This window comes from Lathamus discolor, chromosome Z (genome assembly GCF_037157495.1).
Source record: "Lathamus discolor isolate bLatDis1 chromosome Z, bLatDis1.hap1, whole genome shotgun sequence".
NCBI lineage: Eukaryota > Metazoa > Chordata > Aves > Psittaciformes > Psittacidae > Lathamus > Lathamus discolor.
In genome coordinates this window covers 75,516,337-75,535,326 of record NC_088909.1, presented here as the reverse complement: position 1 = coordinate 75,535,326, position 18,990 = coordinate 75,516,337, and the positions used below count along the sequence as shown (strand labels likewise).

General features: G+C 41.2%; 1 protein-coding gene across 1 annotated transcript; it reads right to left on the bottom strand.

The window, feature by feature from the left end:
* Positions 1 to 528: 528 nt before the first annotated feature.
* Positions 529 to 15,760, bottom strand: PLIN2 (perilipin 2). The gene is made up of 9 exons (XM_065661579.1): positions 15,654 to 15,760; positions 13,682 to 13,739; positions 13,407 to 13,602; positions 12,592 to 12,674; positions 11,774 to 12,055; positions 11,158 to 11,346; positions 10,298 to 10,432; positions 9,312 to 9,602; positions 529 to 1,826 (listed from the first exon to the last, which is right to left on the bottom strand). The coding sequence occupies exons 2-9, from the start codon at positions 13,709 to 13,711 to the stop codon at positions 1,692 to 1,694; spliced, it is 1,341 nt and encodes a 446-aa protein (XP_065517651.1). The 5' UTR covers positions 13,712 to 13,739; positions 15,654 to 15,760; the 3' UTR covers positions 529 to 1,691.
* Between the last annotated feature and the right edge of the window lie 3,230 nt (positions 15,761 to 18,990).

Below are 18,990 nucleotides of genomic sequence, written 5' to 3'. Positions count from 1 at the left end.
ACAGGGGAAGGAACATCACGGGACTGGGAACAACGAAGGAGGCAGTAAATAAGACCAAGGATGCTAGCCTTCCCGATAACAAACTGGAACAAAACAAAAGCAAGGACATGCCACGCCTCACTCATCTTTAGGACATTGCGAGCATATGCAAGCACTGGGTATGCTGGTGAACATAGTGAACACAACAGGTGAACACTGGTGAACACAGTGAGGAAGACTATTGGCAACCATCATAATGCATAATCAGAATGCAGATATAAGCAGCGCCTGGAAATCTCATGAATGTGTGAATTACTGTCTGGAAAATCTGTAAATATGCGTGAGTATGCTAAATATATAGCTGCTACTGGCGTTAGCTGCACTCACCTTTGTGCAATGATCCACGTGTGCACCCAGCGCTGCAGTAAAGAACGCCTGCTTTCTAAAGCTCTAAATCAAGTCTTAAGAGAGTTTCTTCCACCGTCTTTTGCAGTAACAAGCCAACCGTGACGCTTAGCATGGAAAACAAGTACAACTCGCAGTGGGCTGTGTGGTTCAAATGTTTATTCCAAGGCATTTCAGTGACCATACTCCAGAGTTTCCAGAACAACCAAGCATTACATGACACGAGAGTGGGTGCCAACCTTGCAGCAATCCTACCTGCTGCGCAACACCTCAGTGGCTGTAGCACTGTGCAGCACCTCTGGATTTGCTGCAGTGACACCGGCAGAGCTCTGCGGAGCATTAGCCTGATCCTCAGAAAGAAATTGAACAAACCTGCCTCCAGTCTGGTTGCATTCACCCCAACTCCTACAGAAGTCACCGTGTGCAACCAAATGCGGATTCAATATTCCTTTGCAAATATTTGATTGAGATTGTGTTTAAACATAGGAAGATCATTACTGTCACAAGAAGTGTGACAATTGTCTTTATCTTTTTTCAATTTTCTTTTGGCCCACATCTGTTTGTATCTCATTGACCTCTATTTTTTCTTTACTTCTTACAGTCTCTTCACTCTTCTTTTTTAACAGTCATCCTTATTCCTGGCAAAACTCCTTTTTAAGCATTTACCTTACTTTAGTCTCAGGCCCCACAGATGATAACGTCAGGATGGCGCGAATGTTTGCACACAGAAGGCATGTAGAGAGAAAGGGAATCCTTTTGTGCATATAGCACTCTCACCAAAGGCAAGCCCTAAGCTTCTAAGCTCTCTAGGTATAGAGCCTAACAAACAGAACCTGAGAGAATTTGAGACAAAGCCTCTTACCCATTCCAGCAGCAAAGAGGTAGATGCAGAAGTGCTCTTCATGTAGAGTGAAAGGGGAAATTTTATGGGCAAATCCTCATCAACTCCTGTTGTTGGCAGCCCTTTATGAAAAGCACTGGAGTGTTCTTATGGCTGCTGTCAGCCAGAGAACAAATCATCAACAAAGACTTGATCACTTGGATACACTGTTAGGTTGTATCTGGTTTGTAGAATGTGAGCTTTACACCCATGCTAATGAATTAACATAGCATGCATTTCTTACATGGAAAAAAAAATATATATATTTTTATATAATTTTGATGAAACTAATCCAGTAGTGATCAAAAAAAAAAAAAAAATATCCCCAAAATCCCTAAACTAGGATAGGTTCATCTTTAGAAAGGAGACATCTAAGTTAAACATGGCAGAAGTACATTGTATCAAAAAAATGTTTTTATGCTGCTCTTTATTCAGCTCTTTGCCCTGTAGTGTAAGGGCCATTTGTGCGTGAGAAGTCTTGCTGATCATCTTCATCCAAATCCAGAATGTTTGGGATATCATCTGACTCTGAAGACAGGTCTGTAATAGTGAAATCTGGAACCTGCACAGGAATGAAATCTCAATCAATTTAAAAGTAAAACTAAATAAATCTGTGCTGTATTCCTCACTGAATTCAAGAGACAAAGATGCTTAGAAATATGCTCAGCCATATAACAATCACACAGCATTCACACAGACCATACAGTACACAAGATGCAGATCAGCTGCTTAGAATACAGGATTTTATAGTAGAGATGGAACAGAGCTTAACTTAGTGGAGTGTATTTAGTGAAATTGGCCACTAGAAAATTAAGAAAGGAAGTTTTAAAATGTATTTTGCCTTTCTTCGTTCCTTGGGAGCAATGAGCAACATACAAAGGAACTTGTCCCGAGGAGTTTGATAATAGATTGCTGTGTACTGTTCTGCCTGTCTACCACATCACACCTTTCCTGAGGAAAGAAGTATCTGGAACTGCAATCCCACTCTGTCCTCTGATTTTAACCGTATATACAGTATTCTGCACTGTTAAGCAGCACCAGGTTTCAGGAACTGCCAGAGACATTAGTGGATACACGGATGTTACACACTTCTAAAAATGTTGACTAAGACACTTAGAAGCTTAAGTCCCAACCTTTAAGTCCCTTTAGTAGGACTTAGATTACTTAGGCACTTCTGAAAAATGGGATATAATTAAGCAATTTACTCATATCCAAATGTTTGGGGGTTTTTTTCCAAGTGAAAAATACTTTTATCCATAGTTGGATTCATGGTTAGCTTTAATGTTGATGTGACATACTTGGAGCCAGGCATAGTGTCAGCATGTAACAACTGCTGCATGCTGTCAGGACTTTGGCTCTGCATGCACAAAAAAGCAGCAATTCAGAGAGGCTTCTAGGCATTTGTGTAACTTAAGCTCAGTGTTGACTGGAGAAACAGTTTTAGTCCATTTCCTCACTGCAAAACACCTTGCTTATGATTATTTTTATGAAAGTATGCAAGACAAAGTTATGCTTTGCCTGCTATGAAGGCATGTCAGAAGAACAGAGAGCACATCAAAGGACAAAGGGATTACCATTTCAGCTATCGGGTTGTAGACTGCAATCGCTCATTCAGTTTCTTAGAGAGTAACTAGCTACAGGGCACCAGGTACTTAGAAATATTAATCAAAATGTTAGAGCTAAGCTTTAGAAGAATTTAAGCAGCATGTCACTCATCAGGTGCTAATGTAAATGCAATGAAACAAAAGATCACTTTGAGAACCTAAGCTTGATCAAAATGAGATCAGTAATTTCCTAAAAAATTAAAAGGCCCTAGGAGCAGGGGAAGCACATCTTTCTCCCAGCACGAATTGTCTTGCATCTTTCTGCTTATGGCAGTTTACCTATAATTACTACACTGAAAGAAATCAGTTTTCCCACTATCGGCACATGACCCGCTGTTTCCTACTGCAGTACAAATGAGGGTATCTTTACAAAACTAAATCCAAGTAATCTCTATGCAAACTCATTTAAAAATGTGTCCAAATAAATGGTTTAAACAAATTGGTTTATTCCCTGTTTACACTGAGCAGGGCATGAGACCATGTTCAGTAATAGTGTCTGACCAGATATAATTTTCACTAAAACCTAGGTTTAAGACACTTCCATTACTTAAATACATGATGTTTCTACTGACAACAGGATAATCTCTCACATAGAAGTTTGTGCTTTCTTCATCTCCTTAATATACACATATTTTTAACATAGTAGTAAGATGTTCATACCCATGAAAAAAATTCAAACTGAAGTGTTTCTATCAGCTTCAGAGTAAAACAGTGTTGATGGCAATATGTTTTCTCTCAGTTTTGAACATGCTAAATAGTGTTAGAATAGTACCAGTTCAACTAAAACAATGCACAACCCTTGGTGTTATGGGCTTGTATAGGTAAAGGACCTCCTCTTCCATACCACTTTTCACAGTTGATAGGAAGTTGAAACAAAGCAGTAAGTCAATTCTTGCAACAAAGAATAAGGCTAGGTATGACTCTCTGACATTTCTCCATAAGGTGCAGTTAGACCGTTTATACTGAGTAGCATAAAACCTGCGAAATCTTTGCACTTAGAGCAAAACATACTTCAGTGTTTTGCTGTTTTCATATACAAATGTTGATGGCAATAATAACCTAACTTTAATCAATATTTTTCTTGGTTAATATATTTTCAGAACTGAGCCACCAGAAATTTGAGAGATGGTTCTTATTCTGTTCTTCCAGAACAAGCAGTTATTTTTAGTCATCAGAGACTGCAGTAGCCAAAAGAAATCAAGTTTCCATCTTTGTGTGAAAAGAAATGCATTTAACAAAACATTGTGCACAAAACCTCCCACAAGCTGCTGCATGTAAGACTTTCTGATCATGCAAATGACCAACAGATCATACTTAAAAAATAAGTTAGGTTCCATTTCCTCTTTTTAATTAGATGGCTTAGATAAGCTTTTGGAGTTGGTGGGGTTTTTTTTGGTTTTTTGGGGGTGTTTTGTGGGGTTTTTTTTTGTTTGTTTGTTTGTTTGTTTGTTGTGATATTTAGGTTTGGTTTCTTTTATTTGCCTGTTTTAATAAAAAATAAATAGAAATAATTCATCAGCTGTTTCCAAATCCTTTAACCTATTTTATTAGCTATATAGTATTACTGTAAGTTACAGTTTGGTAAGGGTTATTGCAAAGAAGTCATCTCAAGGAATGGGAGAGATTTCAAATGCTTTGAACTGTTCCTTATTTCAGGCAACCTAGCTATATCTCTGCACTTCCAGTCCTTATAAGAATTTCATAATTTGGATTTGTTCAATGTGTACACAGCTATATTATGCTTATGAAACTTTTATACCATATGGAGATGTTTACAAACATACTTAAAACTTTTGTACCAAAATTTTCATAGCAATGATAGTCATTCTTTGTTAAATTAGCCTGGAAAGGGGAAGTTTCAACTAGCATGAATGATTTTTGAGCGATCTTCTAAAGAGAATACTTCACCAGTGCTAATTATTTCTTCAGTATTCTGTCTTTTACCATCCAGTTTTTGTGTAACTATCAGCCTTTGACACTGTTCCGTTTCATCTGGCTTATCTGCCTTGCTGCAAATAGAACCAACTATTTCCTGTAATTTTCAACATATCTGGTCTATTTTTTTTTTTTTTTTTAAAGGATGCCAGAGAGACTTCACAGCCTTCTAGCCCAACCTATATCTTCAAAAGTGTTTTTGGACTAAAAGCACACAAATTTCTGTGCAGTGTATCTGAACCGTTTGATACATGCAGTTCCAGAGAAACCAGTAAGATGGCAGCAAAAATTTAAGAGCAGGTTCTTCTTCTGTTAATATAGAATCACAAAATCAACCAGGTTGGAAAAGACCTTCAGGATCATCAAGCCCAACCTTTCCCCACCACTGCCAAGGCCACTGCTAAACCATGTCACTAAAGCTTTCCTCCATTTGAGAGTTTTCAGCAGTTACTAAGGATGCACTTCAGCTTCAGCCACTGCGGCAAAAAAAATGCCAAGATGCTTTTGGAAGGTGCTCACATAATTCTTGACTCCAGCAGGTAATTTAGTAGTCACTCTAACTATGCTAGATAAAAAAAATACATTTTGTGTCCTGGTTTCAGCTGGGATAGAGTTAAGTTTCTCCGTAGTAGCTGGTGCAGTGCTATGTTTTGGCTTAAGCCTGAGAACAACGCTGATAACACAGAGAGGTTTTAGCTGTTGCTCAGTAGTTCTTCCCCTGATCAAGGACTTTCAGTCTCATGCTCTGCCAGTGAGAAGTGGCACAAGAAGCTGCGAGGGAGCAGAGACAGGACACCCAGCCCAAACTAGCCAAAGGGGTATTCCATACCACAGCCTATCATGACCAGTATATAAACTGGAGGGAGTCACCCTGAAGGGAGCAATTGCTACTCAGGTCAGGCTGGGTATTGGTCAGCAAGTGGTGAGCAATTGTACTGTGCATCACTGCTGAGATTTTGTTGTTGGGTTTCCTTTTCCTCCTTTCCCATTCTTAGCTTTATATTCTCTCCCCTTGTTATTTCCCACATAATTATTACTATTATTATATTGTATCTTATTTTAGTTACTGGACTGTTCTTATATCAACCCATGGGGTTTACCCCAATTCTCTTCCCCCATTCCACCCAGTGAAGGAGGTGGGGGTTGAGTGAGCAGCTGCATGGTGCTGAATTGCTACTGGGTTTAAACCATGACATTTTGGCTGTAGTCTAGGGATATGCTATACTAAATGACCAGCAAGAAGATATTCCTGCAAGCTATAGTTACAGTTCAAACAGTCAATGCTGTCCTTATTAGGAGTCTAAAGAATTCAAACCAGAGACTTTTAGTCAATATAATAAGCCAAGAACATGCCAATTTGCTCTTACACAGCCCTCTTTCTCTTCAAGCAAGAGTTCCTAATTCTATTGAGGGGTAGAATAGAAAAAATATACTTTCATTGCAGAGGAAGGGAGAGGGGATCCAACAAATAACTGCGCACCATAATAGCATGATACAGGAACCTGAGTACAGCATTTTGGTACAACAGCCCAACCATTAGGTAAGCATTTAACCAGGCATTCCTCCGATTTCTCTGGTTGTGGCCACCAGCTGCCAGAAGTCATGAAGTAACTGAACATAGAAGCCACTCAACAGCACATGGTGAAGGAGAAAGGATTTGAAGTCCTAGGCTAGTAAGTTTTGCATGCTTTCTACTTCATCTGCTTGCTGGTATTTAGTAAATCTGGACAGTCACCCAAGAAAGCACAAACCCATAGTGCAACTTAAGGCAGAGCAGAGAGATGTATTGCTCTTGTATTAATATTAGATGGTGCTGTTCATTTCTGAGCCATCAAAAGATGGTGAACAGTTTGAGTATCGTACTTGATTAACTACCTCAAAGATAAGGCCCACAACCATCAGATTTTAAAATACACGTAAGAATGGGAATTCTTTGATCTGCCAGCTGCTCTCAGACCTGATTAGTCCAATTCTTTTCCTTAGCACCTCTACAACAGCGGATGCATTCTATAAATTCTATTACAAATAGAGATAAATTATATTCTTCTGCTGGACTCATTCAGTAGATACATAAACAGAATTAACTGTTGAAAGAATTCCAGAAGCATTAACTCAGGCTTTAGCTGGAAAGAAGTATCTCACCATCTCATGCTAATGTCACTTCAAACAGCCGCCATACAAAACTCAAGTATTTAAAGGCAGAAACTACAGAATCGGTATCTGTAATCTGCTCGTTAGTTTGTTTGGGTTTGTTTGCATTTTTTTAACATTGTGCTTAAAACAGTCTTCCTAACATGTCCTAACTTCCTAACTCCTAACTTTGACAGCTAAGCAAGCCCTCTCACATTAAAAGACTAGACTACATCTGATTTGCTTTAGTGCCCACATTATGCAAGGTGGAGGTATTGTTAAGGAATTATTCTAATGTTTTGGGAAAAAGTGCTCTATCTGCCAGGGACTGACACCTTTCTGAATCCCACTGGAGCAAGCACAAATGAGAGAAAAAACCTGAGTACCACAGCTGAGATGTCCTGCTGATACACAACACTACAGTTAAACTATAAAGCTATGTCACGGTAAACTCTTTTTCTTACCAGACACTACGCAACCACCAGGAACTCAAAAGAGCCACAAAATCAGGTTTTAACCTGAATCTCTACATCCATCAGAAGACAGTGGCTTGAATATTAAGCTCAAAAGGCAACTGAAGAACCAAATGGTGACCTTTTTTGAAAATGGTGGCCAGCATTGCTACACTAAATGACTGAAACTAAAGAGTTGCACAGGGTGTGCATTAAGAGTACAGACACAACTTACCTGGACAGTCCTAAACCATGAAAGCTTATTTCTTAGTGACTATAATTCTCTTCAGGGAAAGGATTGCATGGGATTTATTGAGGAATAGTTCCACCCAAGTAGCTGAGTGTTAACGTATGTTAGTCACTCAAGTTCAAAAGAGGGTAAATTAAGTTAACCAGGTTAAAACTGGCATGTGCAGCTGAGGCATATATACTGTTTATATGGAGCCAACAGAACCATGCACACAGAACACCCACTGTGAAGGCAGGACAAGGTTGTGTTCATTTCTTTTTTTATCCATATCCTTCACTTCTCAATATCAGAACATCCATCAGGTCACAGCTTAGGTCATCATTAAAGGTAGGTAATAGCAAGCACCACAAAAGCAGCAGTAAAGCTAAGACTTGGAATGGAAGAATGCACAGGAACTCAAACAGAAAATGGAAGTGCTGCAGCCATATCTTACCTATCTAGGCATACACACACACACAAATACATTTTTAATGCATGTCTACTTCATCTGCAGTTCAAGCTTGCTTTCTGCTGGACCCAGTTTGAAGGGGTCACAGAACAGCAAGTTACATTTGTTTTAAGTGTCAGTGAAATGGAGACAGACTTTGGCTACTGAAGCATTTATTACTAACATACAAAATTAATTAAAAAAAAAAAAGACAAAGACAGCTACAACAAAACAACAACCCACACAACAGCAGGCACTGGGGTACAAACAGCATGAATCTTGCTTTTATATTGAATTAAAAAAAAAAATACATAAACCAACAAGTGTTGATAATGATTTGGTCAGTGTCTGGAACAGGCTCCTCAGGGAAGTGGTCATGGCATCAAGCCTGTCAGGATTCAAGGAATATCTGGATACCTCAGTCATATAGTTTAGTTTTAGGCAGTCCTGCATGAAGCAGGGAGTTATACTCCATGTTCCTTATGGGTCCCTTCCAACTCGAGATATTCTATGATTTGTGATCACGTAACTGTATTATACAATAGTGAAGTTTATATAGTTAATTTTAACACTGCCCCAGCATTTAAGTAACTCCAGCTGACTAATTCAGAAACCCCACTTTCAGCTTTGGAATTCTGCACTCCGAGAACTTTTGTAATGAATTGTGTAGCAGCAGAATTTGAGAGTCAGATTCATACCAGTTAAATGTGTGATCTGCAACAAATAAGGAATTTAAGCGTACCTAGCTAGATAGCAGGCCTTTTAAAAGCATTTCATAGTAAGGCTTATACATCATCCTGGTACAGATTAATCAACAAAGCAAATGCTTTTAGCTACGGTAGGTTTCATTTAGACTAATGGTATTAATACCATTAATAAGCAGGGCAAGGTTTCTTAACTTGACAAACAAGGCATCTTGACAACTGTAAGCTGCTCGTATCTAGGCACTTGAGACAGATTGAGTTTTTAGAGTGGGCTGTATTGTCCTGTGTAGTTTAGCTATGTGTAAAAGTATCCTTTTTCTGAATCATTTCCCCCACTCTATGTTTATGGATTTTTCTCCAAGGCTTTTTTGACAGCTACACTTGCTAAGGCTACTTGTTTTGTCAGTCAGCAGAATACATGCATGCTGGGCAGTTTATTCATTAGTGTGTTCAGGCTGTTTGTCTTTCTGGCTGGAATTTTTCTCCCCTTCACCTTTGCTCCCAGCATGCTGAATGCCAGGCAGTTGTGGGTAAAAGGGACCTACCAGCCAGTTCAGCGGTGTGTTGTTTACAAGATAATCCATCACATCATCCAGAGACTCCTTCATTTTCTTCAGTTGTCCTTTGCTAGTGGCAAGAAAGCTGTCTGATAATTCTTGGAAGGAAGATGCAGACAGAAAACTCTGGTAGACATCACCTGCCATTGACCCAACACTGTAAACCTTATCCTGCACATTCTGTGGTAGCCCCTGAAGGCTTGAAACCAGTGTGAGGCAGGTGGTCTGAAGCTGCTGAGTGAGGCTCCGTGCTATAGCTAGAGTTCTTGACTCAATAAGCTGGAAACAAAAAGCATAATAACATATTAGTATCTTTTTATGACTCTAGCAGCTTTATGTGGCTCAAGATATAAAAAGAATCAATGTAAAGGGGATGTACATAAAATAAAGCTATGGCAGATAATAAAACAGATCTTCAGTGTGAAAAGTCAAAGACTTTGAGGTACTTGATATTTCTTCAAAGCTCAAGTACTTTGTGGATAAGAAACACTGGTAGTTTCTACCCAGCAACAGACAGGTAAGCTCTTGTTTCAACTCTAGATGACAAGTCACAAAAGGCAACTACATTCTAATCAATAACCCACTATCTAAAGCTACACATAAGACTCAGTGAGCCTGTGCCTAAGACTGCTTTATGCTGAAGAACTTATTTCCGGTCTGGCCATATCAGCTGAGCAAGTCCTAGTTATCTAGATATGCATACCCCAACACAGGTTCACATGCTAAACAGGATGAGCATTCTCTTGGAAAGAGAATGAACACCAGAGTGTTGGCAGGAAGTAGACATATTTAAGAGTCTGGGTGTCCCCTAGTGTTCACAGCAGTCACTAGTCAGCTGCCCTGAGCTTCAGCATTCATATTCCACGCATGCATAAGCTTCTGTGCTGTCAAGATGCTGTGCGCTTTGGGGACTGTTAATTTGCTGCTTCCTTGACAGTATATGATCCATTTATTTCTGGTTTAACTCTCTTTACCTCAGCGCTCTGCAGTTCATCACCATCATTTTGGCCTGTATTTTTCTTCCATTCTACCCAGGATTGATACAGCTTTTCCTGAGCATCAAGAAGTTTCTGATTGGCACTATTCATGTTCTTTCTGGCATACTCGATCTGAAATACAGCCAAATAAGGAAGTAAAAAGCAGTCTAAACAGTTCCATTAGGGCCACCTTACCTTACTGGCTTTGTAAGCACCTTTTTAAATGCTTCAGAAGTTCAGCACAGAAAACTTTGGGGAAAATAACTGTGTTCCTTCTCTTCAAAGGAGAAAACTAGAAGCAGTTTTGAAATCACATGTAGTGCTGCATCAACTATTTCCCCTCTCCCCCACTTTTATCCTATTCAAGGATTTGAAAGCATATAGAAGGCTGTAACTCTTTATGTACAGTTTGTACATGTCTTACTTAGGGGAAGACTGTTGAAATACCCAAGAATGCTCAAAGGTACCCACAGCAAGAAAAGCAAGGCATAAGGAATCTGTCATTTTATTAACAAGAACTTTGAAGCATTTCTAAATTGCAAGGCACTTTTTTTCACTGAACTAAGCCTGTTAAACCCAGTACTCTAAAACAGCAATATAATGTTAAACATGTTACTTCTACTTCTGCAGTGCTTAAATTTACATGCAATAGCTAGTTAGTTTACAGCTTAGCCCAATTTAGGGCCTCTCATGAATGACAGCAAAAAGCACTGAACAGGAAATGCTTTATATTTAGAAAATGCATTTAGTGCAATAGCACGATTTCTAGTTTTCCTATGCCTATTTTTGCCATTTTCTGCTGGACTCAAACTATGCCAACATTTGCTTTTTATGCCTCAAGTGAAGGCTAATCTTACCAGATTAACAGTGTGGTGAAGCTGAGAGATGGTCTCCTGACTCTTCTGCTTAGCATCATTGACTTTGTTTAAGGCTTGTTGGTAGGCACGTGCACGGAGCTTTGAAGACAGGGATCCTAGTCTAATGTAGTAGCTTGGCTTTTGAACTCCAGTTTCAAACCCTTCAACTTTTGCTGCTTCTTTCTCTAGGTATGCAGAAAGGAAGCAAATTGACTACTGGAAGAAAACTCAAAAGGTCCAAGGCCATTTAATTTGTTTAGTAACAGCTGAATACTGAACTTGTTTAGTAGTCCTCTAGCACCAGGGTAGGTTGATAGACCACCATACATGGAAATTCTTACTTCCAACCTGCTTCCTTATAATTAATATGCTATTATGACCAGCAAGGCAAAAGGCAGTTTGGGAAGCACATGCCCCATTCCCCACTGTAAGTAAGTAACAAATAGGAATTTGCTTGCTTCTCTCCAATACAAGCATTCAAAAAAAAAAAAAAGAAAAGAAACTCCCCCCCCAAAAAAAAAACCACAAAAACCACCAAAACAAAAAGCAACAAACACACCCCACCCCCAAAACAAAAAAAAAGGAAACCCACTAAGCTTGAATCAGTCTTACCTAGTTCTGCTTCTGTAAGTGGGAGATACTGGTCTACAAGGGTCTCCGATTTAGTAAGAGCACTGTCCACTCCACTGCTCACCATTTGCAACACACGACTTCCCAGCACAGTGTTAATGCTGCCATTGACAACTGACTTGGTCATTTCTACACTGTCTTGCATTGCTTCTTTAGTCTTGCCCATAACCCCAGTGATCGTGTGAGCAACAGTTTCCTTGGCACCAGACACAGTGGTTGTTACAGCTTCTCTGGCTCCAACAACTACACCCTTGGCATTGGCAACAACCTGCAATAGGAAACAGTTTGATTCACTAAACATTTTATAGTGAAAGCTACATAGTCCAGGAAATATAAATTTATGTGACAGCTTGTACAAGTATCAGTGATCCAAGGAGAAATTCTGTCCTGAAAACATATGTACAAGATGAAACAAAATAAGGCTGCTACAACAGCCTTATTGTTCAGCTGCAAACACTTAAGTGAATGTAATTCACTGCAGTAGTTCAGGTACTGTTTGCTTCACACAGAGCAGAAAACAGACAAGGACTCAAATTTTTAAAAAGCTGCCCACCAGTGAACAGCACCTACGGACAGAGATCTATCAAATGGTCAGCAAGATTGTTGGTTTAAAAAAGAGAAAAAAAAAAAAAGAGGGCTTAATGGCTTCCCAAAGCCAACAAACAATTCTACAGAAACAACTTTCACTTCATCACTGCTTCTAGGCTGTGCTTCAGGCATGAAATCTGTCTCTATTTTTAGTGATAACAGAAAAGAGCAAGCATAGATAACTTTGCTTAGCTTATGTACATGGGAAGAACTTACCTTGTCAGTGGGTTGATTCAGTATAGGCAGTCTCTCCTCAATTTTGTCTAGACCTATACATGCATAGTTGTTGGCAACAACAACTAAAAAGAAATAAAAATACTTTAATTTCTGTTTGTTGTTTTGTTGTTGGGTTTTTTTTCCTTAGTGTAAATAACTTCATAACTCCAGCTGAGAATTCCTCTTGAAACAGAGCAACAATGTTTTTAAAGTCATTTCCTCCCCCTTTCAGTGAGATTTGACACAGGAAGGCCCCAAAACAAGGCAGGTTTACTATGTCAGTGAAAAAACCTCACTTGAAGGGGGAGAAAATCAATTTGATACTTCACGAACAACTCTAAGAACAAGCTGAAGCACCTGGCCTTCTGTACTTAATGAAACCAGCCTCCTAGTTACAACAGCCTCACGACACAGTTGCCAAATTTAACCAGAAGTTGTCCTCAGTGAGAGAAAGTACAAAAGTAGCAACTGCAACTAAGTGAAAGGAAAGGAAGGCATTGAGCAAGAAACTATGTAACCATCTCACATGTCAAGATGAGTCAGTTTAGTATTGTGAAAGCTGGACTCTGCTTTGGCTATGGATTTTTGTTTGTGGGTTTTTTTTTGCCTTTTTTTTGGGGGGGGGGGGGTGAGGGGGGTGTTGTGCTGTTACATCATACCCATCTGTAATCAGCTGCTCAACAAGACAGGCAACAGGTTCAATCAGCTACCTGAAACAGCACTCCAGACCAGCATGGCCATGTTAAACTGTAAATCCACCTGGATATATAAAGCAATCAATAGAATTTAACTTAACAACTACATTTTTGCCTTACTTTGTGGTTCCAGTTTCTGGATGATAGGCATAGCACTTGTCACGGCTACTGAAGTAATTGTCTTCACTCCTTTCTCTGCTATCTCACATACTGACTTCAGATAAGGATGGTTATCCTTTGTAGTGCTATAAGCTGTGGACACCATGTCATAGGTGGAGCTCACCAAGGGAAGATTGACAACCCTCGATACAATGTTCTGTTTAAAAGACAGAGAGGTTAGTTGATGCCTGTTGTTCTGCACTAGACCTAAAAAACTAAGGGGCTAACTTGCATACCTGCTGTGGATCAATTGCTGCCAATGCCATTTTCTCAGGTCTTGAATCCTGCACAAGTCTGTGAAAGAAGCATATCCAAGTTACAGCATCCTAATACTCACTTCATGTAATCACCAGATTTTAGAATCAACAACCCTTTTATAATCAACACCACTGATCAAGGTGATTAGGATATTCACATTCTTACATATAGGAACTACATTTCATTGTAGCAATTTAAAAATCCCAACCTTTGTTTACAAATTACTTTGTTCAGTTTAGGCAACACAAGTAGGGCACATGCAAGAGGCAGGCTTTGAGGTACAGCAGTTCATTGCAGATTTACCAAAGAGTTACCAACTGATGAGTTAATTTGTTTTTCTAGAAGAAATAGACACATTTGGGCTTACCTATTGAGCCAGGACAAAAAAACAAAAAAAAGGCCAGCCTTAACAAGTCACTAAAAATCTAGTTTAGAATCTCTAAATCAGATGAAGAATCTACTATCAATATTTTTAGTCGGATTAGATCTTCTATTATCATAAGGGAGTCAAGTTTCACATTTGAGTCACTACTGCCGTCTGAATCTTGACAACAAGTGGAAGATTGAAGGGAAGTACTCATTTCAGTACCCTCAGCTCAATTCTCACAAGTCACTCCACTAAACTCAAGGAGTTAATTATTTCTAATACAATGCCTGATCCTGAGCTCCCCCTGCTCAGCACATTCAAAAGTTAGCTTCCTGTAACATGGAGCACAGGACTTACTCACTGCAGAACATTACCCTCCTTTATGCTAAGTTATTATTAATTATTACCCATCCCACACTGAAAAAGGCTGAAGACATCAGTCATTCAACAAGAAAATAATAACAGGTCTCCCCATATGAATCCTATTAAAGGAGAGGGATATTGCAGTACCACACAAGGAGAACACACAGAAGTGCTCTGTCATCCTATGCACGCACATAGGCTGAACTAAGTCTGTAAGAAGCACTTTTTGTGTTGGTTTTATATGACACTTAAGTTCCAGAAGAACCTGTGTAACTGAAAGTAACAAAAAGACAAGCTAAAAGCTGGTTGTCAAAACAACCTGTTTTCAAGACTTTCTGCTAGGTTTGCCAAAGTCAACAGCAGTATGGGAAACAAGGATAAAGGCATACTGTTAACATTTTTGCAGGCATGCTTGCACATATTAACACACCCGTGCCATAAGGTAATGCCTGTAATGAGATTAACCAGTGTACATGGATCATACAAGCAGGTAACAGACAAGAGTTACAGCAGTTACAGAAGTTTTCTTTCTGTCTATCAAGTATTGAAATACCCCCAGAAACATGTTCCTCACATAGCAATACAACTTACATTACCTAGAACACAACTGAATTTCACTTTGAACTGCAAAGTATGCTGTAGAACAGAAGAGACTAGCAGCACAGAACAGGGAAAGAAGGAAGGGGGGGAAGGGGGACTTTGTAAGGATAACTTATTTGTAACGTGTCCTGCAAGACCACGCTTAGCGTCAGCTTGAATTTTAGTCACTAAAATAGTGACAGAGATAGCCTGTGAAGTTACTCCTGCTCTTAGGCAGGGAAGGCAGCTACAATCTTGCGCCGTTTCAGAGATCCTCACTAGTTTCAGCTCTGGCCAAAGCCTGACCCACTTCACTGGAGCCGGTGAGTGAAATACCTGAAACAAAGCCCGCGGCACTAAAGCGTATTTCAGAGACAGAAAAAGATCCTGAACAGGAAAGTGAATAAACTGAGTCACAGATTTAATTTTTACTTCCCCCCCCCCCGCCCCAGCTATGGCGTCCGGGCCGGGGCACGGCAGGGGCAACGACGGAGGCAGAGCGGTGGCCCTGCGGCGAGCCGCTGCCACGGCACCTCCGCCGGCGGAAGACACCATATTGCCGAGTCAGCACCGCGGCGTTGAGCGCTCCCCCCGCCCCGCTCTCCCCAGCTAGGGCCGAGCCAGAGCGCAGCCGTACTCACCCGGAAAACGGGGGAAGCCGCTGGTACCGACCGAACCCCGACACTACCGCTGCCTAGGAACACGGGCCGAGCCCAAGTATTTATCGGGAGAGCGCCCCGCCCCGCCGCCCTCTCTCTCGCGAGACGAGAGCACGTTACCGTCCCGGCCACGCGACGGGAAGGGACGGGATGGGGCGGGGTGTAGGACAGTGGGTTTGTGAGGGCGGTGGGGGGGTGGTGGAAGTGGGGTGGAAGTGGGGTCGGTCCTCGTTTAGGCAATGAATCCGGCAGAGGAGACTGTCGTTCACCCGCTGGCTTGGAGGACAGCACTTCAGCACGAGCACAAGGACCCGAAAGAGTAGCAGAGCCAGGCTTCCCGGTGGGGTGTGCAGGCCCACAAGTAGACCAGCCAGAACCGGGTTGCAGATGCTTGCGGTCTTTTCTTACGCAAACCTTTCAGCACGTCTAGTTGGAGGAGAAAACCCGAGGCAAGAGATTTATCTGTGCTTGTCCTAAATTAACCACCTCTCCTCATTCACCCAGCTCCTCGGCGCCAGCACTTGTACCCTGTAGGGCTGGAACGCGAGGTGAGCTGAGGTTTGGGGTCAGCTGGCTCTCTGGCTGCCGGCAGCCACCCGTCCCTGCGGCAGCTTCGCGCTGGAGAAAGAGCCCCTTTATCCTCCTCCAGCGCTGCAGACTCAATTCAGCGTGACCACAGATAATTATCTCAGCAGGTTTGAACGCGCTTTTGGAATGCTGTAAACTTTACTTACTCCAAAGTTGCACTTCATTTTTAGCCTATAAAGAAACGAGGTGCACATCATAGTGAGGGGTATCAAAACGGCAAGGAAAAACAACTGTGCAAAGGTTCAAATATATGTTTACAATTGTATTTAGCTTGCTGCAGTAACAGGGTGTCAGAAGAGAACAGCTTGACACGAAAGATTCAGGCCTTGAGTGTAGTCACACACTACAAATGTGCAAAACCAACCAGCCTGAGATCGTACAAGTATTTTTCCTAAAGGAAATTAGCTTCCTTCCTAGAAAACTGTAATGTTTTAATGGGTAAAACTGACAAAAAATTACCTTATCACTAAGCCACAAAGACTCCTTTATGCTGTTTCTGCTTCCTAAACAAAAGTTGACCATAAATGCTGTGCATTGCCTTCTGCTTAAACAGACCTCTTTTTCTGCTCAACAATATGACAGGACAACAAATTCTGTCAGTAGAGAGCGGTACAGGAAGAAATACTACTATCTGCCCAGGACAGGAGAAGAAGTCATCTTTCTTAATTGGACTGACCACCAAGAAGAGTCTGAGTGCTACCTGTAAGAAAGAGACTTCCTGCAAAGCCTCAGTAGCAAACTATGCAAGTCATCTATTCTTATCATGTATACTCACATGCTACAGTATTCTAAAATGTCCTTTGCTTACTGCCAGATTGATTCTGACCCTTTCTCCCACAAAGCACTATCTTCTTGGGGTGGGGGAAAGCCCATTTCAAGAAGACCTTCCCAGAATGGTTGCTCAGTTTGCTTCTGCAAAGAATTCACTTATTTTTCCATTTTCTAGAGCAGAACAAATGGAAGACTATTCCAGAATAAACCAGGAATTTTTACTTCTCTGAACTGCTTTATTATGCTTCTACTAGGATGCAGATAAAACTCTTTACAGGTATTCCACTGTTTTCCTCAAATTGTTGTTATCTGAGACCTCCATTTGTTTCTCATTCACAGTTATGTGTAAAACATTTAATGCACCCATAACAACCACAAAAGTAATTAACCCCTTTTGTCAGGAGGGTCTGTATTGGGCATTTCAAAGTACTACAGGGATTTTAGTCACTAATATGCACTATGGTTATTTGTAGTACAGGAAAACCTGTAGCTCACATGACACAGGGACACTGAGGGGTTTATCCAAAATTCTGAAAAACTAGGAACTTGCCTTCTGAGAACCTTGTCTTGGTAACTGGGCAGGGAGGAGGGGAAGAGAGGTACCTCATGGACGCACCAAGTTCCTCAAATACCTTAGGGAGAAGTATGGTCCTGTTCAAGAGTGAAGAAGAGGGAGGCAGGACAGCATCAATTGAAGCAGAAATAACAGGTAACACCAAATCATGCCACACCAGCCATTGCTAAAAGAGGAAGGGAATAATAGTATTCACAGCCCTTCTTTCCATGGGGCAAAGGCAAACTTTTAAAGTCACATAACGCATCTACTGAAAAGTTTCATTCTTTCAATCTGAGTAACACATTAGCATGTTCATCCGTCCAAGTCCATTTAATTAGCATTTCAGAACTGAAGTCAACCCACTTACCCTTCAGGAAAAAAAAAAAAAAAGGTATGAAATTATGGACCAGACAATGAATATATCTATGCTCTGGTGTTTCTCTTTTAAACTCATAATATCCTCCATGACAGGGAGTAGCTCAGGTCTCAGGCTCAAAAGCTTTGTGACATACCTCTGCTGAATATAGCAGCAATAGGTAGAATTCGGGTCCTCCAGCTTTTCTTACAACCTTAGTAAAGCAGAGAGGAGCAACTCTTGCTGCAGTGTCACAGCCCAGTGTGGGCTGGTGGCTTCCTGGCAGCTCGGAGCCATGGGAGCTCCCCATGGGAGCAGAAGGCCTGGAACTGGGTCCTACTACCCAAGCCAAGAGCAGTGCAGCCGCAGGCAGCCGCAGACAGCCCCAGACCCAGGGACTGGGAGCCTGGTGAGCATTGGGATGGGCCAAGGCCAAGCTGAAACATCAGCCCAGGGACCAGTAGGGCTGAGGGGAGCTAGAGACTTGCCCAGCTGTCGCATTGCTGGGGCAGGGGCTGATGGCTTCAGGGAGCTGACATGGCAGGATGGGGGAGCCCATGGGGAGGCTGGGCAGGGATGGTACACCCTGTTAGTGTCCTCAGGGCCCTGACAGACAGTTCCAGCTGGTTGCAGGCACTTTAACTATGAACCTTACGAGAACAGAGTAACAGCTGTTCACTAACAAGGTGATAGAAAGGCCAAAGGGGAGAGCAGTGATAATGTCTGTAGAGACCTGAGCGGTCTGATACTAGTCCTATATGAACAGGTATAGTCTAATATGCTGAGCCAGAGCTGACTGACAGCTAGAGTGCTAGGGTATTGGCAAGACCTGATACAAGGGTCAGCACAGCCATGGATGGAAGGGTATTCTGTGGAGTCAAAAATGAAGAAGAGACAGCTCTCCCAACAGATTAAAGCTACTTTTATTTAAACATAGGCATGCTTTCACATCAAGATAGCTAACCAGATTCTTTACTCGGTCTTTAGGATGACAGTTGAAAGCAGTGAAGTGGGGACATGCTCTTAATCACATTAGGAAAAACTGTTGA